The 27740-nt window shown below is 43.2% G+C and overlaps 1 protein-coding gene across 1 annotated transcript; it reads left to right on the forward strand.

Annotated features, from left to right (window-relative positions):
* Nucleotides 1-417: 417 nt before the first annotated feature.
* Nucleotides 418-27740, forward strand: LOC114895500 (prolyl 4-hydroxylase subunit alpha-3; the record flags this gene model as incomplete). The annotated part of the gene is made up of 12 exons (XM_029223003.1): nucleotides 418-560; nucleotides 1609-1832; nucleotides 6084-6233; nucleotides 11174-11225; nucleotides 13113-13276; nucleotides 13520-13696; nucleotides 18017-18081; nucleotides 20414-20573; nucleotides 21237-21299; nucleotides 24911-24979; nucleotides 26271-26367; nucleotides 27148-27740. Coding segments are annotated over 12 exons (1435 nt in total), but the record flags the coding sequence as incomplete, so codon positions are not given.

Genomic DNA, 27740 nt, shown 5'->3' on the forward strand with positions numbered 1-27740 from the left:
CTCTTCTCTCATAGCACATAGCACGGTTTTCATAATTAATTCAACAATGTGTTTGAGCTTCTACCAGACTCTAAGTTTTGATTATAGAGTGATAAGAGAAAAAAGGATTTTCTTATTTGTGACCTCCTTGAGAGCTCCACTGTCTCTTGCCTTTGGGTCTCGAGCATCTAGCATGATAGTTGACGTACAAAAATTGACCAGTGGAGACTGATTCGCTGAATGAACAAATGAATGAACCTACTTTTGTTGTGTTGGTATTTTTCATATTCTTTGTGCTTCTTGCTTAGAATATTACATGAGTCTCAAGGGGTTCAGCATTTCATTTTTAACTACTCTAAATGTGCATACACCATGCCAGCCTTCACTCGGTAGAGTGGTTGTATCAGTAGGTGAGATCATTCTACTCCTCTCTTTCAGATTCTATGACAAGGTGCTATCTTTGCATGAAGATTCAGCAACCCCTGTGTCTAACCCTCTGCTTGCATTTACTCTCATCAAGCGCCTACAGTCCGACTGGAAGAATGTGGTACATAGTCTGGAGGCCAGTGAGAACATCCGAGGTAATGAGGAGGAGGGCTGGAGGGTGAGAGAAGATCCTATCTCCTGACTTAGTGGAAAGGAGAGAGGTTCTGAAGGGATGTGATGAAGGATAATGAAGTGGGTGGGTATTACTTGATCTCCTTAGCTCTAACTATTACAAAGAACTAGGTCCCTTTGTTAATATGTTTATATAATTATAATTAGAAAGCACTTTTTTTTTTCAGTAAGTTTTTAGTTTAGTTTTTTTTTTTTTTTTTTGGCTGCACCACGCAGCATGAGGAACTTCCCTGACCAGAGATTGAACCTGCGCCCCCTGCAGTGGAAGCGTGGGGTCTTAACCACTGGACCACCAGGGAAGTCCTAGAAAGCACTTTCATGTCCATTATCTCATTTGATCTTCACTCCAATCCTGTGAAGGACTATAGGTTATATCATCCCATTTACATACATGTGAAAGTGATGTCTTCTTTTTTTTTTTTAGATTTTTTTTTTGATGTTGACCATTTTTAAAGTCTTTATGGAATTTGTTACAATATTGCTTCCATTTTATGTTTCGGTTTTTTGGCTGAGAGGCATGTGGGATCTTAGCTCCCCGACCAGGGATTGAACCCACACCCCCTGCTTTGGAAGGCAGAGTCTTAACCACTGGACTGCCAAGGAAGTCCCTAAAAGTGATGTCTTCTAATAATTTCTATTTTATTAAGTTGCCACTACAGTGTGATCTTTAGTAAGATCACTTTCCTAATTTACTGTACTTTGTACTTAAAGAAGTTTGTTGACTTTGGGGAAGTTAAGAGGAAGAAGAGTTTGTCCCCCAAAAGGCAAGACTCCTGGAGACAGGTAGAATGGAACAACATGATAAACGTGCTTAGTTTTTACTCTAGAGTGTCTGTTCCTCATTCAGAAGATTTTGTTACCCTGGGAACAAAAGCAGATAAAACATTATCTTTGCTCATGTAATGTTATGAGCCTGATGACTATGGTGATTAAGGTGATGATGCCTTGCTGTATTAAATGCTCACCGCCTGTTTCTTGAATGGTAGATTGATGCTTTCATGACCTTTACAGCTCTGAAGGATGGTTATGAGAAGGTGGAACAGGACCTGCCAGCCTTTGAGGACCTTGAGGGAGCAGCAAGGGCCCTGATGCGGCTGCAGGACGTGTACATGCTCAGTGTGAAGGGACTTGCCCGAGGCGTCTTCCAGAGAGTCACCGGCTGTGCTGTCACTGACCTGTACAGTCCCAGACGGCTTTTTTCCCTCACGGGGGATGACTGCTTCCAAGTTGGCAAGGTAATGATATTCAGAGAGAGGGCAAATTGCTCAGCTCTCTTTTTGGGGGATGAAATCACTATATCCCGATTCCTTTTACATATTTCTAATCCTGACAGCAAACTTGGAAATTTGGTATTATTCCCCATTTTCAGATGAAGAAACTGAGGTTCAGAGAGGGTAAATAACTTGCCTAAGGTTACACAGTTTTAAGTAGCAGAACTAAAATTTGAACCTGCATCTTTTAACTCTGAATCCCATGCTCTTTCCATGATAGGGAAATCATATACTTAGGACACTCTTGAGAGTGAAGGAGGTGTTATTAGCCAGGATGACAGACATAAAATGGGACTGTCCTGGGAAAAATGGCCCTATGGTCACCCTAAGTAGAGCACCCCGCCAGTAGATGAACAGCCAGGTGGAAAGGAGAAGCAGGGTCAAAGGGTGGGGGAAAGGAAAGGAAATGGTGATGTGAAGGTTGATCACGGAAACTCAGCCTCCTGAGACTTTGTGAAATCCCTTGCAACATTTCCTAGGCATTTGTAAATACTAAATTAAAGTAGTGCCAAAACACAGGCCATTTGGGAATTCCGTGGTGGTCCAGTGGTTAGGACTCTGCACTTCCACTGCAGGGGTCACAGTTTCGATCCCTGGTCGGGGAACTAAGACCCTGCAAGCCGCGTGCTGCGGCCAAAGGAAAAAAACATCATCGTTTTAACATTGCTTGAGAAAACAGACTTCAAGAACCTTCCTTATGAGATATTTAACTGATCTTTGATCACAAGTTTTAAACACTCTTGAGGTTATTTTACAATATATTCTTTGTTAGCCTTTGCCCAAGAAGTAATGGAGTAAATCCTTTTTAATTTTAAAGATGCGTAATGCAGGAAAGTGAATTTTTCCCAGCCCCTGCAGTATTCATTAGCCGATATAAGAGGGGGCCTCATGTGTCCTGAATCCAAGTTTTGAGAATCAGTCTTCCAAATTAATGTGGAGAGGGTTGCCCTAAGCCTCTCTGTGTGCATTTTTCCTTTTCTGAAATCCTGAATAGAATCAGAGCTGAATCATCCTGTTCATGGCTAATTTAAATTGAAGCCAGTTACAACAGCTCCATGTATGGTACCAATATATGCTTCCTTAGTGAGGTTTTTCTGAGACTAAAACCATATGTTGAAAATTCAGTAAGTCGCTTCCTAAAAGTCTCACTGGCAGTCCTTATTTCTGTATTTATTTACTTATTTTGAAAGATAAAACATTTCAAATATAAGAAAAGTACACATAAAATAAGAAGCAATTATATCTATAATTGAGATGAAATATATGTTCAAATTTTGCTATATTTGTTTCAGATTTTTTTTCAGATTTTCTAAAAAGAATTTACAGATAGCTAAATACAGCCCTACTTCCTTTTCCTTCTCACCACTCCCACCCTTTCTACTCTAACCTTGCCCAGGTACCAGGTGACCACTGTCCTAAACCATACAGTAAGTGCTCTTGAGTCACTCAGCATGTTGTATCTGTGAAATTCATACATGTTGTGGCATTTATCAGTAGTTCATTCCTTTCTATTGCTGACTAGTATTCCATTGTTTGAATATACCACAAACTGTTTATCCAATCTCATGTTGATGGATACTTGATTTGTTTCCAGCATCAGCTAGAATAAAGCTGCTATTAACATTCTTATGTACGTGTTTCTGTGGACATTTGTTTTCATTTCTCTTGGTTAAATACTTGGGAGTGGTATTGCTGGGTCGAAGAATAAACTTTGATAATTATTAACATGTAGACAAATCTGTTTCATCTGCACCCTCCTCCATGGATTATTTTAAAGCAGATCAATCTTTCTATTTTCTGAAATTCTTAATTGTCTAGTTTTACTACCCTCCTGTTGTGTTGGTTGACTCTTGTTCATTGTCAGTTGTTTCCTGATACAGTTTATCATTTTTGATTGTGAGCTTATTTTTAGCAGGACTTTTTCCCCCCTAAGAGCCTTTTTCTGCCCAAAGTTGTAGGAATATCCCTTCATAGTGTTTGGGGTTTTCTTCTTCCAGGTACTCTGGTGGTATCACTAGCCTTAGATACTTATTTTTTTTCCCCTGTACATTACATCCCCATGACTTATTTATTTTATAACTGGAAGTTTATAACTTTTGACCCCTTTCACCCACTTCGCCTCCCCCCTACCCCTGGCCTCTGGCAACCAATCTGCTCCCTCTATTTATGGGATTGGGGTTTTTATTTTTTTTTTTGGTTTTGTTTCTGTTTTTGTTTCCACGTGTAAGTGAGAGCATATGGTATTTGTCTTTCTCTGTCTGACTTATTTCACTTAGCATAATGCCCTCGAGGTCCATCCATGTTGTCACAAATGGCAAGATTTCATTCTTTTTAATGGCTGAATTATATAGATCACATTTTCTTTATTCATTCCTCCACTGATGGACACTTAGGTTGTTTCCATATCTATTTCTCTGAATAGAGGCCAGACAGAAACAAACCAACTTTCTTGTCTCCTTATGACAGTGGGTAGATTTTTTCTGGTCTACTCTTTCCCTTATAGTGTAGTTTTTCATGGGTTTCAGTTTTATGAGTGTGTCTTAATTCCAATTCCTAGGTTTGGGAGGTCTACAGAAGGCTCACATACTGTCCTCATGTGGGTATTATAACCTAAGGTTACTAGAACCAACCCCCACCCCATCCTAGGCAGCTTCAGCATCTGCTCATAAGCTTATTACTTGGATTTTCAACTCCTTTTTTACTTCTGGTACTTGGGTATTTTCCAGTCTTTCTTGAAAATATATAATTAAATGCTTTTTATATTTTATTCAAAATTTCTAAGTCTTTGTGGTTGGAAGGATTCCAGTTATCTCAATCTGCTGTATTGCTGAGACTTAAAGTTCCTCATGGAAATCTTAATTAAATAAATTGTTAACAGGAAAAGTTCCGTCATTTTTTATTGTTATTCTTCAACTCAACGTTTTTACAAATAGAAAACTTAAGGACCAGAAAGATAACACAGCAGGCTAATGGCAGATGGGGGATAGGAATGGACTTAACTATTTAGGCGGCAGAGTTGCAGTATCTTTAGGTTCTGCCCTATTTTTCTGCCTGCTGGAAATTATACCTGAATTAGAAAGAGGCCTTCCAAATCTGTGACTTTATAATTCCCTGCTGTCTCCAACATCAACTTGCAGGAAATTCCGCCTGCAGTTCTGGTATTCTAGTTAACCGTAAGCTATTAGGAGACGGGAGCTATGTCTAGTGCGTGTTGCCATATTCCCCACATTCAGACATTTAATATAGGACAGATCCACTGAGCTCTCATAACGTTCCAATGTCTACCTTCATTAAGATGTCTAATGCATTATGTCACAATTATTGGTTTACTTATGTGCCCCTTGATTGATTGTAAGCTCTTTAAAGGCAGGGACCACCAGGTACATTGTAAATACTCAGTAAATATTGAATAAATGAATGCTTTTAATCCATTCCTCACATTGCTACCAACAGCATCTTCCTAAAAACATGACAGTCACACTCTAATTAGCTTAGCCCCTGTTGTCTTTTGTTGTTTTTTTTTTTTTTTTGCTGTACGCGGGCCTCTCACTGTTGTGGCCTCTCCCATTGCGGAGCACAGGCTCCAGACGCGCAGGCTCAGCGGCCATGGCTCACGGGCCCAGCCGCTCCGTGGCATGTGGGATCTTCCAGGACCGGGGCACAAACCCGTGTCCCCTGCATCGGCAGGCGGATTCTCAACCACTGCGCCACCAGGGAAGCCCCCCATTGCCTTTTTATGTTTATTTCCTGCTTCTCTTTGCCTTAGACTATAGCCACAATATACTGCTTGAACACATTCTTGCTTTTGGTTTCTGTTTCTACCATTCCCTCACCGTAAAATGACCTTCATTCCAATCTCTGCTCATGGAAATTCTTTTCCTTCTTCAACGAAGGCTCATCTCAGATGGCACTTCTTCCGTGAAGCTTTCTGAGATTCTCAAGCATTCATGCCATTCTGCCCAGTGTTATAATTACTTGAGTTCATATATCTCACATCTCCCCAGATTATAAATTCTTTAAATGCAAGAATACTTTATATTCTCCATGCCTAGTACATTGTCTTGTATATAATAGATGCTTAATCTATTTAATTTAAATGAATTAAAGAGAAAACTTGCCTTCTTGGGTTCCAAAGGCCCTCCACTCTTTGCAGTATCATTTCCTTTCTCTACCCATGGACTAAGGCTTTAGTGACGGTACTTATGCTCCCTGCAGGTGGCCTATGACATGGGCGATTACTACCATGCCATTCCATGGCTGGAGGAGGCTGTCAGTCTCTTCCGAGGCTCTTATGGAGAATGGAAGACAGAGGATGAGGCAAGTCTAGAGGATGCCTTGGATCACTTGGCCTTCGCCTATTTCCAGGTAGGGGAGTTAGCAGGGGGCTCACTGCTTTCATCACAGTAAGCGTAATGCTTTATATCTGCTTTACAATTTTCTAAGCATTTTCATGTCTCTTAATTTATTTCGTCTTCCCAACAGGACCAAATGTGAGTCAAGCAGGGCAGTTGTTTTGTTATTTCCCTATTTCTCATGTGAGTAAACTGAATCTCCAAAGAATTCCTAGCTTGTCACAGAGTTCACAGAGCTGGGATTAGAGCCCGAGTCTGTATGATTCTTTGTTAGTACTCTTTCCAATGTACTGACTACTTTAAGTCATCGTCTCCCATGTAGGAGGCGGTCTCTTACCTGTAGCAGCAGCAGCTGCATCCACAAATGTTTAATAGCTTCACAGTCAATGCAGATCGCTCTTTTGCCCTCTCAACATTTCATAACTCATCCCAGATGTTATGCCATGATACTGCCAATGTCAAGGAAGAAGTTTGATTGTTAGCCTCTCCCGTCTGCAGTCAAGTCCAGCTGTGACATGAATAGTGTCTGGATACACAGCTGGTGCCATTGGTCCAGAGCATCAGCTCAGCACCTCCTCCAGCTGTTGTTTTTCTTTGGCACTGTTGATCTACAACCTGTTGTGCCCCTCGTGAAAGCTCGTTTCCCTACATGTGGGAGCTGCCATCCTTTGTGTAGCTAATCCCATTTCCCACCAGGGTTGTACAGTCTTCAAGAATAGGCTGGAAAAATCACTACAGAGCCAATTCCCTAGAGTTTCCAAAACTAATAAACCATTTCTGCTCCATACATTCCCTTTCCTTTATCCCTTTTCCTGAGAAAAGGGAGGAGGATGTGCGTGGTCCAAACGCATGTGTTGCTGCCAAAACAGCAGTGCAGCAAATAGACCTGCTCCTCTCATGCAAATTCCTGGTAAGTGGCTCTTTGTTGTAAAACTTTCCAAGGTGCTCTTCCTAACTCTGCTGCTTAATTGCTACATACTAAAGCTGAAACAGAATCCCTGTGATGCAACAAATGGCGAGACGTTATTGAATTTTAATAGAAGAAGAAAATGGAGAATTGATGTGGAGACTCAGAGAAGATAAACTAAAGCAGCTCACCCTGAAAGACAGAGTTTTAAATACAGTGTCTGACTAATTGTTTTGGGTTTTTTCCCCTATGATGACTTAGATTTCTCCTCTTCTCACTTGTAGACTCTCCCTTTCCACAATCGTGCTTTGGTACATTTTATTCATCTTACTAGGCGTAGCTCAAATGTCACCTATTTTGTGAAGTCTTCCTTAATTCTCCTCAGACTCTCCTTCTTTGTGCTCTCATGGTACATTTTTTTTTTTATCCCACAGTAATAGAACACATTGGCATCGTCTTATGGACAATTCCTGGTCCCCTTTTTACCCTTAGTAAATTAGGGGTAAATGTCCCTCCATGGACCTTACATTATCATGTAAAATTATATATCTATATATACCATGAAAAGTATAATATATATAATATTATATATAGTACTATTATTATTTAATTCTTTTTCATGATAAATTTTAGTGAAAAACCATTTCAGTAACTACTAATAATGAGAGACAGTAGAGTGTAGTAATTAAACCATAGGCTCTGAAGTCAGGCAGACCTATGTTCAAATTCTGTGAAAACTAGGGCAACGCCCTTAACCTCCCTGGACCTTAATTTTCTTATCTTTAAAGGGAGATAATAATGATGCTGTAAGAGTGTGGAAATAATTTTCCAAATAACCTTCTGAGTTTTTGTCTGAGACCTCCCTGTAATGTAAGACAGATTAACAAAAGGAACAATAAACATAAGTTAACTAACATGTATACCTCCTGTAGACATGGGAGCTATTGGGGCTGGGAGGGAGGTTGAGTAACTCTCTGAGGGGATCTAAACCTCCATCTTAAATACTGTATCCAGCTAAAGACAAAAGAAAGAAGGTGTGGGGAGAGCCAGTTCTGGGAGGTGACCAGGCATAGCAAGCAAGGGTAAGATTGTTATGTAGATTTAAGTGGGTGCCTTCTCCATTGATAAGATTCTCCTCTGATGTAGGGTCATCCTTTTCTTCCAGTTACACAGGGGGAGACACCCTCACAAATGGAGATTTCCTTTATGAATGTAAATTTGCCTTACAAAAGGGCAACTTCTACTCTGGTTTGAAAAACTTCTCCTGTATCTGTTGTTTCTCAAAATAATTAGCTCAAAATAATCTTTATGCCAAAGAGGCATATTTTAGGGTGGCATATTCTGCTACCCTTCAATGCTTACCTCAAAGGGTTGTCATGAGGATTAAATGAGCTAATACATGTAAAGCCCTTAACACAATTTATGACACATATGCACTCAATAAATGTAATCTGTTTTTATATTATACACAGTATATATTCTTTTTTCATTTAACATTATTTAGTGTGCACATTTCCAAAGGAATTTAACTGGGACATCAAAAGTAACTCTAACTTTGTTCTTGATAAAATATTTTACCTTGTGATAAAGCCCTTGAGTTTTAAAAATATGTAAAATTGTATTTTAGTTCTCTTCATCTCAAAAGGGTTTGAAAATCTATAACCCTGAGTTAATATCTGACATTAAGATATTAGTAGATTACTTAACTATCCCTGTGTTAAGTACAGAACAGAATAATTCATGATATTAAATAATTAGAAACAATCTGTATGCCCAAACAATAGCAGAATGGTTAGATTGTCTGTGATGGAGCTTCTAAATGGAATAAAATGCAGCCATTAAAAATGCTGTCTTGGGGCTTCCCTGGTGGCGCAGTGGTTGGGACTTGAGCTCCCAATGCAGGGGGCCTGGGTTTGATCCCTGGTCGGGGAACTGGATCCCACATGCATGCTGCAACTGAGAGATCGCATGCCACAACTAAGGAGCCTGCGTGCTGCAACTAAGGAGCCCACCTGCCGAGGCTAAGACCCGGTGCAACCAAATAAAAAAATGGGGCTTCCCTGGTGGCGCACTGGTTGAGAGTCTGCCTGCCGATGCAGGGGACACGGGTTCGTGCCCCAGTCCGGGAAGATCCCACATGCCGCGAAGCGGCTGGGCCCGTGAGCCATGGCCGCTGAGCCTGCGCGTCTGGAGCCTGTGCTCCGCAACGGGAGAGGCCACAACAGTGAGAGGCCCGCGTACCGCAAAAAAAAAAAAAAAAAGTGTCTCTCTTGTACACCCATGTTCATAGCAGCACTGTTCACAACAGCCAATAGGTGGGAAGCTATCCAAGTATCCATCAACGGATGAACAGATAAGCAAAATGCAGTGTATACATACAATGGAATAATACTGAGTCTTTAAAAAGAAGGAAATTCTAACACATGCTACAACATAGATGAACCTTGAGGACATTATGCTAAGTGCAATAAGCCAGTCACGAAAAGACAAATACTGTTTGATTCCATTTATATGAGGTATCTAGAATAGTCAAATTTACAGAGACAGAAAGTAGAATGATGGTTACCAGGGGCTGAGGGGAGGGGAGAATTGAGTTGTTTTTTAATGATTAGAGTTTCAATTTTGCAAGATGAGAAAACTCTGGAGATTGGTTGCACAACAATGTGAATATATTTATTTATTTATTTACTTACTTAATATTTATTTATTTATGGCTGCATTGGGTCCTTGTGCTGTGCAGGCTTTATTTAGTTGCGGCGAGTGGGGGCCACTCATTGCGGTGCTCGGGCTTCTCACTGTGATGGCCTCTCCCGCTGCGGAACACGGGCCCTAGAGTGCACAGGCTTCAGTAGTTGCGGCACGCGGACTCAGCAGTTGTGGCTCGCAGGGTCCAGAGCACAGGCTCAGTAGTTGTGGCTCACGGGCTTAGCTGCTCCGTGGTACGCGGGATCCTCCCAGACCGGGGCTCGAACCCGTGTCCCCTGCATGGGCAGGTGGACTCCCAACCACTGCGCCACCAGGGAAGTCCCATGAATATATTTAATATTGATACTACTGAAACTATACACTTAGAAATGGTTAAGATGGTAAATTTACGTTTGTGTTTTTTACCACAATGCAATGAAAAATAATAATTAAAAAATGCTGTCTCTGAAGACTATGTAAAAATATAAAAAGTACTCCTGATTACACTGTAGCGGGAAGCAATCAGGATATGAAAATGTATAAGAAATATGATTGTAACTATGTAAACACTATATATTATCCAAAGTGCTTGAAATGCCTGGGTTTCAGTGTAACATTTTCCCCCTATTTCTCATATGTTTTATAGTGTTCTTATTGTTACTTTTATCATTAAAAATGAATTTTTTCATATGCAAAAATAAAATGATCAGAGGGAAATACAGTTGTAGCAGCTCATCATCATTCCATGGCACTCAGAGCAGGATCACAGCCCACCCTGCCTGGGTTCTGTTCCCCAGGTTTGTCTGGAAATCCCCTGTTTACTTTGACCACATGCAGCCCAAGGTTGAATGGCTGCAGGGAGAGTCATTACTATGCAGTGGGAACGGTTCAGGTTTAGTTCTTCCTTTGCCTTCCTCTAACTTTGTGGACTCTCAGAAGTACTGAGCCTGGAGAGCAAATTATATTTTTAGTAGGGTTTTTATAGTTCCATATTAATTTTAATAATAAAATATACCAAAATAACAACACCCTACAATTACATGGTTTTGCATGCTTTGAAAGACTTGAGGGCATTTTAAGACAGTTTATTTTCATTTATTTTTCTCCATTCCCTGGTAAGGGTGTTAATAAGTCATTTGTAAATGAGGAAACTGAGGATACCTGATTTGGATCAGGGCTCAAATCCTGAATTAGAACAGAGAACCTCTACATTTTAGTCTGCAGCTCATTTCAATGAGTCTTACTAGCTACTCTTGGTAAGAATATTTTATAGTTTTTAAAAAAATCCATGTATTGGTTCATCAGAGGAGATATCCTTAGTGCAGTTAACTCTTTCTTTTCCTTTTTTTTCTTTTTTATAGGTGGGAAATATTTCCTGTGCCCTCAGCCTCTCCCGAGAGTTTCTTCTGTACAGTACGTAACGATAAAAGATAACTACAGGTCTGACTTACTGGGAACTCCCTCCTGCTCTTGGCCTTTAGTCCTTGCAAATGAAACACAGCTGTCTATTTTTATTTTTCTAATTTCATAATCCAAGGCACATTTCTAATTTTTGATTAAATCTTACACATATTGATCAAGAGTTTTTGTTAGTTAGAAAGCTAAGAAAAAGATATCAACCTGTCCCCTTCCTCCTCCACCCCCATCCAGTCATATATATTAGTGTTCCTTCAGTGGAGAACAAGTCCGAGATTGGGAGCCAGTTTCTTTAGGGACATTTGAAGATCCAGGTGTCGGGAGCAGACCTGGGAACGAGTGCAATCAATGAGAGCTGTGTGTGCAAGAAGGAGAGTGACTCAGCAGGGATGTTCACTTTGGCTGCTCATAGAAAGATAGCAATTCTTCTCTTTAAACCAGAGCTCACTTTGCTATGCAAGCATCCTGCCCAGTTGGCCACAGAGTTCAGCTTCAACCCTCTTCAGGCAGCGCCTCACCAGAGTAAAACTGGGAGGGAGATTTACTAGCTTAGCTCTACTTGAATATTTTTGCTTAAAATGTTGGTGGTAGATGGCTTCCCAGGTTTTCTTTTAATAAGATAGTTAGATACTAAAGTAAGATACATAATCACTATTATGTTTCAATATTTATGGAGTATTTCGTGTAGGATTTCACTGTCACTTTCTAATGAATCCATTTAGTAATGTTATTCCTTTCTGATAATTTGGCAAACAGTAGGATAAGGAAGTAGCTGTGTGGTCTGGAAACACGTAGACAGCTAGTGGTACAAATTGATAACCCAACCCCTCTTTATTTCTTTGTGCTTTATCTATTAAAATCTCTGCCTCTCCCAGAGAACCCAAATTGTGCACTATTATAGGTGGATAAGTAGGGCACAGCAAATTGCAATTCCTGGTTCCATAAATGGTTTTGCAATATTTTTGTTGGTATTTTGGGCTCATCATTTCCATTCCCCCAAACTTCATTTCTTCTCTGGTTAAAAAAGGATGGTAATTTCTGTCCCTTCCTTTGCCAGAATAATGGTGGTGGTGGCAGTGGTGGTTAGAAGGACATTGAGCTCCTCAGAGAAAGATGCTTTGTGAGCCTTACAACAAGTCAGCACCTCCTTCTGAGATGCACTGAAAATCATGCACAGAGGCTAGCAGGCCATGGGTAGCTCCAATCCATGGGGGATCTGCAGCCAAAGCAGGCACAAACAAGACACAAGACCCCTGTAGGAACCTAGGCTAGAACCAACGTCTAGAACCCCTTTGTCCCATACTGCTCTGCTATGTCTAGGCCAGTTAGGGAATTTTTGAAGGATCTGGTAGAGCTGGGAATAAATTAGTTTCCAGTTCTCCAGGGAAGAATAGATCGGTCTCTCTGCTATAGGCTTTGGCTCTTTGAACTTCTGTTTCATAGCACTTCCTTGTTGTGTTGTGTTGTAAGTAGTTAATGTGTCTTTTCTCCATTAGACTCTCAACTCTGGGAGGTTAGCCTCTAGCACAGTGTCTGGTACATAGTAGATGTTCACGGGAGAGTTGGTGAATGAATGAATAAAATATTGAAGCTTCTTCCCTCTACATAAAACTGACCATCACACCATCCTACAGCCACATCCTCATGATTCCTTGGTCTAAGAGTGTTCCTTCAGATCTACCAGGCCCTACTCAGTCTTTTTTTTACTGCCAGGTACTCTCCTGGGAGTGAGGGCCTTACATCCTCCTGTGCATGGACACAGAGAGTTATTTAGGTGTCCAGTTGCTGGTCACATGTGACAGTGAAGCTATAGGAAACCTTGGCAGCACTCTCTGGGACCACCGTTTGTTAACCTGTGTTATTCCCTGCTCCGATTTCTTCCAGGCCCAGATAATAAGAGGATGGCCAGGAATGTCCTGAAATACGAAAAGCTCTTGGCAGAGAGCCCTAACCAGGCCGTAGCTGAGGCTGTCATCCAGAGGCCCAACGTACCCCACCTGCAGACCAGGGACACCTATGAGGAGTTATGTCAGACCCTGGGTTCCCAGGTAGGATTTCTCAGGGAATGAAAAACGGAACAGGCTCGGATAGAGGGAGAAAAGGTAGAATTGGGACGATGTGAGGGGAAAGGCTGATGCACTAAAAAAAAATAAATGAAGCTCACTTGGACAGCATCAGTGACTGAATTCTGAATCTCCTGCATTCCAGGTTTTTCATGCTATAGTTCCCCTAAATCGGTTTCCGCTCCTAGACCCTTCTTCTCTTAAGCTGATTCTAGTCTTTCCTTTCAGCCTACTCACTACCAGATCCCCAGTCTCTACTGCTCCTATGAGACCAGTTCCAGTCCCTACCTGCTGCTCCAGCCTGTCCGGAAAGAGGTCATCCACCTGGAACCCTATGTTGTTCTCTACCATGACTTTGTCAGTGACACTGAGGCTCAGAAAATCAGAGGCCTTGCAGAACCATGGGTGAGTGTCCCCAAGGCCTGCCAAGAACTTCCCTTTGTTTCTTTATATGACTGGTGTTCAGAAGTGTGAGAATAGGCAGCCTGAACAACTAGATACTTCATCTGTTCAGGAGTTCAAAATACCAGCCATTCCATAAAACTAATCAATGGTGAAAAGAATCACAGTAGTGGTTGCCTCTGGAGGGAGAGGACTGGCTGAGAAAGGATACAAGGGGATTTTCTGGGGTATTGGAAATGTGCTGTCAATGTCTTGTTAGGGATGTGGAGTGCATGGCTGGATGCCTTTGTCAAAACTCAGCAAACGGTACTCCTGAGATCTGTGCATATCATCGTATATAAATTTAACCTAAAAAAATTAAAGGAACCCCCCTCCCCCAATATCAGTCATTCCATATACGTGGAAGAGGTCTATAACAGCAGTAGAGGTTGACTTCATCCTCCTGTCTGTCTTGGGCTGGCTGCAGCTCCGCCCCGTGCTGTCTTCCTCTGGGACCCAGCCCAACAGAGCAGCCTCTTTTTGGAACACTGCCGTCTCATGCGAGAGGAAAAAGGCAGAGATGGCAAACGACTAGCTGGTTCTTAAAGCTTCTGCTTGGAAGCACCAGGCATTACTTCCATCCACGTTTCCCTGGCTAAGGCACAGCGTACAGCTAACACTGCAGTCAGCAGGGCGAGTATATCTTATTCTCCCATGGAGAAGACTCTGCACCAAGCTTGATGTTGATGCGGAGGGGAGTTTAGTCCGTCAGGAAGTGTGGCAAATATTTAGAAAAATCATGCAGTCGACCTCACCACTATAAGCATGTTGCCTCTTTACAAACGGTACATTAAGATGGTCTCAGAACTACTGTGTCAAAGCAGACATTGTGGCCTTCATGGTGTGCTATTCACCCCGGCAGCCAGGTCTGTGTGCCAGACGCTGTACCGGGTGCTTGGGCTGTTACGAGGAGGTTAAGTATTGCTCGCTCCCATTTAGGAGCTTCCTGCAGAATGGGGAAAACATATTTACAATGCACTGTGATACGTGCTGTAATAGAGGTGTGTGAGGGAGTTGTGCTACGGCAGCCTAAAAAGGCGAACCTTCCTCCGAGGGAAAGGCAGGGAGAGGCAGTAGGGTGAAGAGCAAATGGGGGAAGGGGGAGAGTTAGAAACAGAGAAGGCTTCTCTGTGGACCTGAGATTCATCAGAGTGAAAGGTGGCAAAGGGTATTCCAAGGAGACAGACAATCTGTGCACGGGCCTGCTGTGTCCAGAGAGTGGGGGGAAGCTCGGGGGCTGAAGTGTGCAAGGGAGGGGGTGCGAGGTGATGGGAGATAAGGCTGCAACGTGAGACACAATTAGAACCGCTGGAAGTACCAAGCTGGGGAGTTTGGATTTTATCTTGAAGGCAGGCGGGGAGCTGTGGGACAGTTTGAAACAGGAGAGTGCCCTGATCAGGTCTGCAGATTTTGAGGAAGTCTCTTGACAGCAGACGTGGATTGGAGGGAGAAAAACAGCAATAATAATTTCATCTAAAAGCCCTTCAGAGAAATCTGGAATCTTTGTACAGAAGGTTTTTGAAGCGATTAAGCTCCCCTCCCTGGTGAATTGGAACGATGTATTTTCAATAGCTTTGGCTTCTCAGTGAGCCAGCGGGAGCATTTGGCCGCAGCTCCTTTTTCCTCAGGACAACTCTGTTGCTGTGGTAACAGGACAGGCGGCCCACTCGGAGATGTTCATTTAATCCCTTGTAGCCAGGTCATCTGTTTGGCACGCACAGATCTTGCCACTCTCCCTTCCTCCAGAAGCGTCTCGCTGGGGTTGCTGATCCCTGTCTGGTCTTTGGCTCACCCAGGAATAAGCCCGGGGTGTGTGTGTGGTAGCGGCTGCCCCATGGGATGGCAGCCACCTCAGTGGCTTGTGTTGAATTTCTCTACTCCTCTTCACTGTGTGTTTCTCAAAGAAGCATTTCTCTGCTCTCTCATCACTCCTCCCCCATCTGCATCCTACGCATCCTTGAAGACTCAGCTGAAACCCTATGCCTCTCTTGGCCCCTATCCCTGACCACTTTGGCCCACTTTCATAGATTCTTTCAGGAGGAACATTTTTTTCAGAGCACTTTTTGGGGCAACATACAGTAACCTCCCTCCTCTGAACTCAGTTTTTGTCTCCACCTGTTTGGTACTTTCATTTATTCTGCCATTTACGTGTTGTCTGGAATCACGATCAGTTTCATGGGTTAGCATCCTGTCCCCCCAGCTAGACTGTAAACTAGCAGGGATCATATGTTGTCCTTGAAATGCCTGGCTCCATATTAGGCCGTTGTAGCCAGAGCAATTTGCAAAGGGTCACATCTGAGTCAAGCCCTCACTTAAACTCTTTAATGGGTCACTTTTTTTTCTTTTTGCGGTATGCGGGTGTCTCACTGCTGTGGCCTCTCCCATTGCGGAGCACAGGCTCCAGACGCGCAGACTCGGCGGCCATGGCTCACAGGCCCAGCCGCTCCGCGGCATGTGGGATCTTCCCGGACCGGGGCACGAACCCGTGTCCCCTGCATCGGCAGGCGGACTCTCAACCACTGCGCCACCAGGGAAGCCCTAATGGGTCACTTTTGCTTTCAAATGATTACAGAGCTCCTTGGCCTGGCTGCTGCCACTCCCTCTGCAGCATGTTCCCATTATACTGACACCCTAGCCACCCTAAACAACTTGCATCTCCATGAACAGGCAGTGCTCTCACTGGCTCCCCACACACTCTTCTCTCTGCTTGAACCACTCTTCCCTTGGTCTCTTTCCACCTGTGTGATTCCAGTTGTCTTTTGGGCATCCTGGGAAGCCTTCCTGTCCTTCATAAGAATGGGCTAGATGCTCCTTCTCCATATTTCCATAGCACCCTGTACTTGTCCATTAGGGCCCCATTGGATGCCTTATGTCTGGTTTCCTATGTTGTATTTACAATGCATAGCACAGTGCTTAGCACAGAGAACGACCAATAAGTATCTTCCCCCCAAATGAATGACTTGTAGGTGCACAGTAAATAATTCTTAAAGGAATTAAATGTAGTGTGGCTCTTTAACGGAGGGGGCGGGCAGGGTGGAGTGGAGATTCCCTAGGATTTGTTTTTAAACCACTGATGTTGTCCGAAAAGAACAGAAGGGGCTATCTCTCTATGAATCTCTCCTCACTCCTCTATGAATGGCTCAGGAGAGGATGCTGGCTAGAGGACTAGAAAGAGACATCAGTCACCTACCGATTCCCTGCATCCTAGTATTGTAGAGGGAGAGTCTGAGAAGGACTACAAGAATGTATTGTTCCCATGCTGCATTTTATAGCTGAGGAAATGGGTCCAAGCAAGGGAAGAGCCTTTTCCAAGGTTGTCTACCTGGTTTAGCAGCAGGAATAATAATATTGTAGAAGCCTCTGAGAAGGGAAAGGGTTTCTGTCACATGCCCTTTGTTGCTCCGTGCTCTGCTGTGACCGCATGTGAAGTGCCGGGGCTGTGTCTTTAGCCACAGGACTCTGGTTCATTCACTCCTGGGTACATTTCACCAATATTGAGCACCTACGCCCTGCCAGGCCTTCTCTGCATCCTGGGGATACAGCACTGAAAAAAGACCAAGTCCTTGCCCTCACGGAGCTGACATTCTGATGACAAATGCAGAAGTAGACATCCTTATGTAAATAATATTTCTCTTTCTGTCCCTGGTACAGTACTTTTGCAATTAGAGGCCACTTTATTTAAAAATAATTTAAAATCTATATCTAGACATTCAGAACAAAATAGAGACATTCAGTTAAATTAGTGACTTCCAACCTGTTTGGTTGTTTTTTCCCCATAACCAAGGCAGCTGCAAACAAAACAGATTTTGATTCTCTGTAAGGAAGGGCTTTTATCAGAATTGTTCAGAAGTAGCGGGCTGCCTCTGAGGGTAGAAAGTGTCCTGTCATTGGAGGTGTTCATTTAATTTAACTTACCATCAGTCAGGCCCTGCCCCAAACACTCGGATATAAAGATGAATAAGAAACAGTCCTTGTTCTTACAGAACTCACAGTCTTGCAGATGCAAACGGGATTCAAAATCACTTGTATTTCAGTTCTACAGACCTTTTTCAGTTTTTACTATTTACCAGATATGAAGCTAAAGGTTATTTTCAACTCTGAGCTTTTATGTCACTTACGATTGATAGCTATCACTAAATTAGTAGCATGTACAAAATATCCTTTAATTAAGGAGAAACGGGGGATTGTTAGGCTTATGCTAAGAGAGGAGCGTGTCTATGGAAGTGAGAGCCCTTCCCTTTGCATCATAACCACTTGGACTTTCTCTTACATCCTTCACACCAGCTACAGAGATCCGTGGTGGCATCAGGCGAAAAGCAGTTACCAGTGGAGTACCGCATCAGCAAAAGGTAAGAGGGGTCCTTTCTTGGCAGGGACTCCGGTCATGCCTGCTGGCCACCCTTGGGCCTGTGGCACAGGTGACTGAAGGTCAGCAACACCCATTCAGGTGCCATTAGAGACGTCACAGTAGTTCACGTTTACATCTGTACATTCTTGTGGAGAGGGAGCAATTTCCACTCCCCTTACCCAAGGGCCTTTCTCAGGTGGTTACATCGTCTGAGGACTTAACTAGGAGGCCATTAGGGAGAAACTTGAAAAAGCTCCTATGCCCTAGACCAAAAATTAAGTGTGTAGTTGTCCTCCTAACCAGGATTGCTTTTCCAGGGAACAAGTCCTGTCTCTATTTGGAATTTGACTTTACCTCCTGACTCATATTCAAAGCATGACTTGCCACCACTCAGGCAAGAGGGATGGCCAGAGTCTCTGGATCTGATCCCTTCTGTGGTTGAGAGCCCAGCCGTATTCCCTCCCCTCCATCCCTGCTCTCCCTCCACTGTAGCCCTTGGTCTGTGCTGTAAGGACAGGATACCGTAAGAGGAGGGTCCCCACCCGAGCCATGGGAGATGGTGATGACATCCTTGGGGAGAGGCCAGACCTCAAGCTGGGTGGATGGTTTTGTTGTCTGGGAAGCGAGGTGAGTGATGAAAGCTTGGATTCAGAATCATCTGGCTTAACTTATTTGGTCTGGTACGTTTTGGGGACCTTTTACATTAGAAGTTATTTTCTAAGTTTTGAAAGGCCCGTCTAACCTCAGCTTCGTTGCTTTGCTAACCTTTCTGATACTGTAGTGTCAAGGAGAAAATTCCACCTTCTGTTTAGAGTCATTGCTTTTAGGGGAGTAGGTGATATTCTCTTTACTTTTCAGGTAAAGAAACTGAGACCCTCATTGCCTCCTCTCACTACCCACCCTCCCCCACAGTGCACCCATTTGAATTTTGGTTCTGTCCTCACAACTTCACTGGAACTGGTCCCTCAAAGGTCACCTATGCACTCCAAATCACTATCCACAAAGACCAGGTTCCCGACCACAGTGTCCTCAGCTTTCTACAACATGCCCTGAGCCTACTTTGCTAGCATTATTTCCCATTACTTCTCTAATAGACTAAATGCTTTCGTGCTGACACACACTGTAGTATATCACCCCACCATGTCTGTGCTTATGCTATTTCTTCAGCCTGGAATATCCCTATGTCTTTTCCATCTATTGAAATTTTATGCACCCTTCAAAATTTGGCCTACATGTCCATCTTACCTCAGTGCCCCAGTCAGAATTAACATCTTCCTCTGTGCTCCCCAGAACTTTACTTTAAGGGCTGGTTCTTATTTTTAACTCTACCTTGATTTGTGCTCAGTTGTATTTGTGTATATTTGTGTGTCTCCTCTCATGAGCTCTTTGAACACAACAGCTTTGTCTTGGGTATCTTTGTAAACCTTAGAGCCCACAGCACAGCACTATGCGTGCACTCCATACAAAAGAATGAACAAATTAATCCATCATTTATAGACCAAGGAAGTGGTCTTCCCAGACATGCCAAGGTGCTTCCCTTAAGAGCCTTCATCATCTCTCCAGGAGGCTCACTGGCTTTGCTTGGGGAGCACTTCCTCACTTCCCAGGGACCACATTCTGATGCCAAATCCTCCACTTTATCAGAACCTCAATAAGACATTCAGGAAAAGAGACTGAACTTTGCTCTTTGGCCTTTGACCTATCCTGGTTTGTCCTGAAGTAGAGCAAAAGAGCAGAGATTTTTCTGTGTTTTACAGCAATCAATAACATACAGCTTACAAAGCATCTTCATGAGCATCGTCTGTCACAATCTTCCCGAGTCTGTGTAGCAGACATTATTACCATCCCCATATTATAGACGAATACACTGAACCTTAAGAGAGGTGCAAGGTTAAGGGCCTGGCCAAGGGTCAAGCCGAGGATCCGGGACTGGTCTTACTCCTCTGAATCCAAAGCTTTTTCCATTGCACCCAGCTTCCTCCATTGAGATGTCTCTAAACATAGCATTCTTAAAGACAGGATTTTGTCTTCTTTCTCTTTGTATCCCAGTGCCTGGTGATGTGAACCTTCACTCTTCACACACCTAGCACAGGGTCTGGCATACAGTAGGCCTCAGAGAATGTTTGTTGAATGAATGTGTGAATGTTAAGATAGAGCACAAAATGGACTGGGCCGACTTAACAGGAGGAGTGAGTAGGTAATTAGGTACTCGTGTCTGTCTTCCTGTCCTCCTTGCCTTCCTTCCTTCCTTCTGGCAGTTGACATCATTCATTCAGATATTTAGTCATTTCTGGCATCAGATCACTGATGCTGCAACCTGTGGTGTGTTTTAGTGCCTGGCTAAAGGACACCGTTGACCCAGTGCTGGTGACCCTCGACCATCGCATTGCCTCCCTTACAGGCCTTGATGTCCAGCCTCCCTACGCAGAGTATCTCCAGGTGGTAAACTACGGAATTGGAGGGCACTATGAGCCTCACTTTGACCATGCTACGGTAACCATGGGGTCGGTGACCAATCTCGTGGGGTAGGCAACGAGGGTGTTATTTATTTCTCTGAGACAGAGCTCTTATAGGGCCCCCAGAGAATACCGCGTGAAATTTTAGAACAAAGGTTCTCGTTCTAGGTAGATTGAAAGCCTTGGTTTCAAGCTGATTGCTGCTGACTCATCTTCTTTTTACTAAAACTCACTGAAAAACACTCTTACAATGATTGAATTTTATGACATGTAAATGATATCAATTAAACTCTTCTATGACAAAAAAGTGTGCCTCTTTGGCAAATAATTGGGAACTCCAGGCTTATGACTTGGTATTTTTACAGAATAATCATCTGTAATATTTTATATGTTAATTTATTTCACCAAGAACCTGAAGGTGCAATCAACCCCTCACATAGTGCTTTCACTACTAACAAGCCATTTTGTTTGATTAGTAGTATACAGTTCACTTATATGAGTATCTAATAACGTGGTAAGAGGAAAAAAGTATATTGAGTACCTGCCAGCAAAGATAGGCACATACTTGACTAGGTATAGCTCAAGGCTATATCCCATCTGTGACTCCTCCATTTTTCTCCTCCCTGTATTATGGTGGCATCCTGGCTGTTACTCTGGTGCCATCTGCATAAAATAATGATATGTTCTATTTTTGTCTCAGTCACCAACCAGCCCACTGTACAGAATGAACTCTGGGAACCGAGTCGCAACATTTATGATCTACGTGAGTCTTGCTCTGGAGGGACCAGGGCTGCTTACTTAATGACTATTTATATCTCTTTTATTTTATGGTTTTCAAAGCAATATCAGATACTGATTTTATCTGAATTTCACAGCAGAAAAATCTCCAGGATGTTTGTGAATTTCATACAGCACTCTTGTTAGGCACTATAGGAGAGATAAAGAAATATCAATACAAGTCAGTTCCTTCCCTCAAAGAGCTTACATTGTGTAGACCTCAATGTGACCTTGTCATTGTCAGTGATTAGGACGGGAAGTGGGGTTACACTGAAGGCCAAGAGATCCTGGGACCCGAACAACACAGGAAGGGGATGTGAGAGTCTCTGTCTTTGAGGTCCCATAGACTAGTTGGTGTTGAAAAGCATGGACCTATAGGTGAGGTTGTGGAGCTATGAGGGGAGAGAGGAGAGAAATGAAGCAGCTGAGATTACAAGAGGGAAGAACAGAGATGCCTACAGAGAAATTCAGTGAGTGTGGCACTCTCATATGCGGTGAAAATTTTCTTCCTTATCTCCTCATGAATTCTTCACTAAAATCTACATTATATCCCCTTAAAACAAATTGCCCTTCTCTCCTAGTTTCTGACCTGATCCTATAGAATTCGGACCCAGTCTTTATTATCTCACCTATCCTCTTCCCTTCAGATCACGTGGGTTTACCTCCTTCTCCATGGACAAGTCATAATTTCAGGCATCTCTCACTTAAATTATAAGAGGTGTATCACTGTTAAATGAAGGAATAAACATGCCAAATGTAAGTGCTCTACATAACACCCTAAGATGAAGGCCTGGTTTCAGGCTCATTAGAATAGCAGACACCTACACCCTAGCATTCCCTCTTTCCTTAGTCCTGTTAACTGGTCTCCACAGTGTAGCCAAGAAAGGACAATCAGAGGCCAGCACTCTGTAGTTTTAATGCTGGCAATCCCAACATATTTCTTCATGTGGCTTGGTTTTAATTTTATGCAGAACTGGAAGGCTGCCATTGCCAATGGTGTCTGGCCTCTCATGGTCATTCTGAACATTCTGATCAGGCAGAGGGATGGCTGACGTCAGCTCTCTGGGCAGGAGACACAGCTTGGATCAGCTGCTGGTACATCTCTGGTTGATGACTAAAGCTGGCATGGGAGGTCACAGGCAGTGAAGTGCATTGATACCAACCAAAGAATAGGACATCTAGGGGCCAATATCTCTCTGTTCTTTATCCCCCTAGCATCTTCTGTAGCTGACTCCCTGATTACAGAGGTCCAGTTACTATGGTAAGGGTACTATGGTAAGGGTAGCCCAGCAATTTTAAATGACAAATGCAAGAGTGTGTATATGTTTGGATTTTAAGCCTTTGATACACAGTGGAATGGAAAGCGGTTTTGGATTTGGAGTCAGTTGGTCTAATTCTGGTTCTGCCACTTAACATGTGGCCTCAGCACAGATCACATCAATTCTTCGAGCTTGTTTTCTTGCTCTGTGCCTCCTCACAGGGCTCTCATGAGGATCTGATGAAATAATGTAAGGGGATATCTCTCTGTGAAGTTTCATACAATATGTTTCTATCATGTATCCCAGAAAGCAAGCATAGGACCCCATAAATGGGATCGTGGGACCTAGGAAGTGCTAGGTTATGCCCAATCCTTTCATCTTCAGGTTGGTGTTAAGACCATCATAAACATTTCTGAACATAAGAGATAAGATTTATGGAGAACATAAGAGTAATATTATATAGGGAGAAAATAATCTTTAAGAAGTATTGGGAGGATTGAGTTGAAATCAGGTTAGTGATTTTCTACTCAGACTGGACATAAGATCAGTCCCACTACAAAACAGTGGAAGGTTTACAGAGGGAAGATTTCCCTCCCCTCCACCAATCTTACAATCCATGCCCTGCTCATGAGCTTCACAGCACACAGATCCGATTCTCTTTTCAATTTGTTGGATAAGTCCTTCCTTCCCACTATACTGTGAAACGACAGGTAGAGGAAGGCAGGAAAGTCCAGGTTTCCTCTGTTGTATCTTGCTTACACCCACAGTGGCTGACAACAGGGGTCTGAACAGAATCATCCAGTTTGTTATTTGAACACAAGGAGCAAATTGTTGCTCTCATCGCCCTTCCCAAAGGACTACAGGGGGAGCCAAGATGTGCTAAAAATCACCACTGCCTTTTCCAGGTTCTGAATCGCCGCGTCAGTTCAGTTTCCTCTAACAAGTGCTAACATCCCAACTCCCATAACTCTTGCTCTGTAACACAGGCGAATATGGTGGGATCTGTGAATGTGCTGGTAGACAGTTAGCCAGGGCGAGGTAAGACTGGCACTCTGTGTCATGCTGCTGGTGAGAAAATAATTTAGCAGTATGTATCTAAAGTATTGAATATTTGCATATACTTTTGACCCAATAATACTAATGCTCAGACTCTTTCCTAAGAGAACAATCTAAAACACAAAAATGATTTTACTCATTAAGATGTTCACAGTGTTGTTTATAATAGTAAACAGTGGGAAATAACCTAATGTTCAAGTGTGTATGTAGCATAATGGTTATGAGCAGGGACTTTGTAGTCAGACAGCATTGGCTCAGCTCCAGTCCTGGCTTAGTCACCAAGGAGTTATATGACCTTTTGTAAACCACTCAATCTCTCTGAGACTTGGTTTCCTCATCTGTAGAATGTAAATAATAACAATCCTAACTCACAGGAATAGTGAGGATGATATACTTGTTGTGAGGAATAAGTGAGATAATATATTTGTAAGGACTTAGTGTGATGCCTAACATACGGCCAGTGCTCAATAAATGTTAACTATTACAGTTAAACCATAACAGTGCTTTTTTCTTTTTCCAGATGGTAAGATGATGAATAATATTAAGTATTTTAAAGTATTTTTCAAAATGTTTAGGTTATTACATATTTCTTTGACAATCAGAAAAAACTCTTCAAGTTAAGTAAACACATCCATAATTCTAGAATATACCAGTGGTGAAACCCTTTAGCTGAGATTACCCAGAGAGGGTCTGAGTGATCTGGGAAACACACCAAAGGTGCAATCAGTATTTCCTATGATGCCCAGCTTTCAAATATAATCATTGTATTCTAAGCAGTGTTTTGTAAGCCACTGGTCATGATCCATTAGTGGGCTGTGAAATCAAGTTAGTGGATCTGGTCAGTATTTAAGAAATCTGAACTAGAATAGAATAAAATAAAATGGAAAATAACAGAGGGCATCTGATGTAGTTAAGAATATTTTATGAAACTTACTTCAGGGACGTGTCTGTGTCTTGGGTTGTGACATAAACTGTATTTCTTCCTGAGGGCCTCGAAGTTTGAATCTACTTATTGTAACCCTCAATAAGGATGTTAGCTCAAAGGGTAAAGAAAGGGGGCATTTCTAAACGTCCTCTTGTGGCCCTGCAGGCAAATACTGATGCCACTGAATAGGCTCTCTCAATTCCTAAATTGGGTGATTGTACTTCCATAAGTATTTCTCCCAGAGTTGAAAGAGGGGCACACAAGAGGGAATTTATGCAGAAATGACATCAGACGTCATGTGAGGCAGAGTAGGGCAGTCGGGATATTTCAACCCTGGCTCTTCCTCTGGCCTTGCAGCTGAGCTCGGTGGAAGCTGGAGGAGCCACAGCCTTCATCTATGGCAACTTTAGCGTGCCTGTGGTCAAGGTGAGTGGGGGGTCTGACCCCAACAGGTGGTTTTAGCAGTGCAGAACTAACACCCTAGCGTTCATGCTGCCTGTGCTTGCAAGCTTATTCCTGGGAGAGGGAATGAAAAGAGGTCTCCCCTGATTCCCAGAATCAGAGATAATCCCTCAATTTTCTTGACTCCTGCATTTACTTGTGCCTCTATTTTTTATTTTATTTACACTTATATTACAAGAGGATGATTACATGTGTGCCTTCCCATTACAATAGAGCTCCTCAAAGGTGAGAGTCCCCTTCGGATCCTTGACAACAACTGGTCCCTTCAGTCATTCATTTAGTAAACACTGGCGGCTGGAGGCACTGAGAGTACCGAGGAAAACTCGTAGTCCTTGCCTCCAGAAGTCAACATAACGTATTGCAGTAGGAGTTATAATGTCAAGCAAGGCACAGAGGGCGGCCAGTGTGGTAAGAGGTTTGTTTAATGAATTAATATCTCCCCCAAATGTCAGATCAATCAATCAGGTATGACAGCCCTTACTTCAGGAATGAAATGAAGACAAATAATTGAGATCACGCCTCATAGCACTTAGCACAGTACCCAGCACATCCTAAGCATTCAGTGAGTAAATGCTGGGTATCTATCAAAACTCAGGGGGTTGGCCAAGGTTAAAGTAAGCGTATAGGAAAAAAAGCTGGGGACGGGGGGAAAAAGAACATATACGATTTGGAATCAAAATGCCTGGGTTTGAGTCCTGACCTTGCTCCTTCTTAGTTGCATTATTTAAAGCCCCGAAGTCTCAACTTCCTTGCTGGTGAGGTGGGGATGATGATGACCCCTGCTTCCTGCGGGTGTTACTAGGAAGTGCCTAAGGAAGAGTCAGTGGCTCACTTAAGTTCTTAGTTGTGTGAGGAATATTTTGTTCCACCTTGTGCTTTTTGTCGAGTTTCTCTCCTCAGTGATCCTATGACACCCTGTGCTCACCTTTCCCCCAGCACTTGTCACACTGTCTCATCCTCGTTTGTTTTTATGTCTGTCTCTCCCACAAGACTGAACTCCCTGAGACAACTGGACATGATCTTTCTCTGCATCCTCAGGGCCTAGAGCAGAGCAGGCCCTCAATAAGGGATGCATGAGTGAATGAGTAAATGGCAGCTTATACCATCTTGTGGCATTTTATGCATGCCTTGCCCCCAATCTGCATGGACAGTTTTCTTGTTTAATGACATGCATGCCTTTGTCCTCAGTCAAGTACTTCCTAAGGACTGAGATTCTGGGCTGACCTCCCCTGGGGCGGGGTCTGCTTGTTTTCAGAATGCAGCACTATTTTGGTGGAACCTGCATAGGAGTGGTAAAGGGGATGGTGACACACTTCATGCTGGCTGTCCTGTCCTGGTAGGAGATAAGTGGGGTAAGGCCTGCCTTTCTGGGCATGGGAATTGGGTGAGGGGTTCAGGGTAAAGTGAAATAGGGGATGGATGGAAAATAACATAGCCTTTTCATTCCAAAAGCTTAACAGTGCCACATTATATTGAGGTGATCAGATTCTGGATTAGTTGCCACCAGTACATTGGGAGCCCATAAGGCCAGGCTTTTGTCATAGAGCAGGTGTCAGTAAAAGTTTATTGGCCTTACCAGATGGGCCTTGATTCCTGAGCACAGCTAAGGAATAATATGTTGCTAAGTCCCAGTCCTCTATCCCAAGGAGAGACCCATGAGGTGCTTCCCCATGAGGAGATGGTCAAACAAGGAAGAGATAAGGAAGTAGGGGATGTGTTTATGTCATATATGTGTCTAAGAGCACTTAGCTCTGAAGACAGAAAAAGAAGTAGAGGGACTCTTGTGCTGAGGTGGACTTTGCCAGGAGAATCCATCCCTTTTCTCTCATTACCCTGGAATGGTTCCCTGGGGGAGTGGGCTTTTAGGAGCTACATGAAGGGTAAGTGACCACAGTACCCACGGGTTTGAAAATTAGTCTGTAGTAGCAGGACCTGTCAGGGACTTTTTCCAGGTGCCACTGTCCTTCTTGCTCTTTACTGCTGCTGAAGCAATGTCTTGTAGTCCATAGTAGGGCTGGGACCAGGGTGAGGCAAGTGAGTTGCCAAGGGTGTGGAATTTAACGGCCCTGTGAGCGAGCATCGCTACTGTCTGCTCCGCTAAGCCTGCTCTTCTTCCTCCCCATTTCCCCCAGTGGCCAACAAGTGGATACACGAGTATGGACAGGAATTCCGCAGACCTTGCAGCTCAAGCCCTGAAGACTAAAATGTTGGCAGAGAGAAGCTGGAGGAGTCCTTTGGCTTTCCAGAGAAGCCAGAAGCCAAAAGCTATGGTAAGAGAGGAGAAAGGAGAGCAAAGCTTCTGGAGGGCCTTTGTCAGCATTGCCTATTCCTTGCAAATGGAAGACAAGGAAGTGGTCTCTAGCAGGGGACATCTGAGAACTTACAGTTTCTCCTCAAGCCATGAGTCACAGTAGAATGAACAATAGAAAGGAGGGGGCAAGGAGGCTGGAGAGAGAAGTTTCTGGAGCTCAGACACTTCTCTTGGGAACAGGACACATTAACAGTCTCCAGGGTTTGGTCACTGGGGCTTTTGCTACTTGAGCCTTGACCACAGGGGCCCAGAAGTGGCAGTGAGGACACCTGCAGGTGGTGCCTGACCCCCATATGCCCTTCTGCCTACTGACTTCTGCTGAAGGCTGAGCAGGGGGTGTCTCTGTATCAGGAGTGTACCTCATGTGATGATTTTTTTAAAGCAGAAAATAACTTTTTTAAAATGATTTTTTAA

This window comes from Monodon monoceros, unplaced genomic scaffold, assembly GCF_005190385.1.
Source record: "Monodon monoceros isolate NGI ecotype Baffin Bay Population unplaced genomic scaffold, NGI_Narwhal_1 Contig2279_ctg1, whole genome shotgun sequence".
Taxonomy (NCBI): Eukaryota; Metazoa; Chordata; class Mammalia; order Artiodactyla; family Monodontidae; genus Monodon; species Monodon monoceros.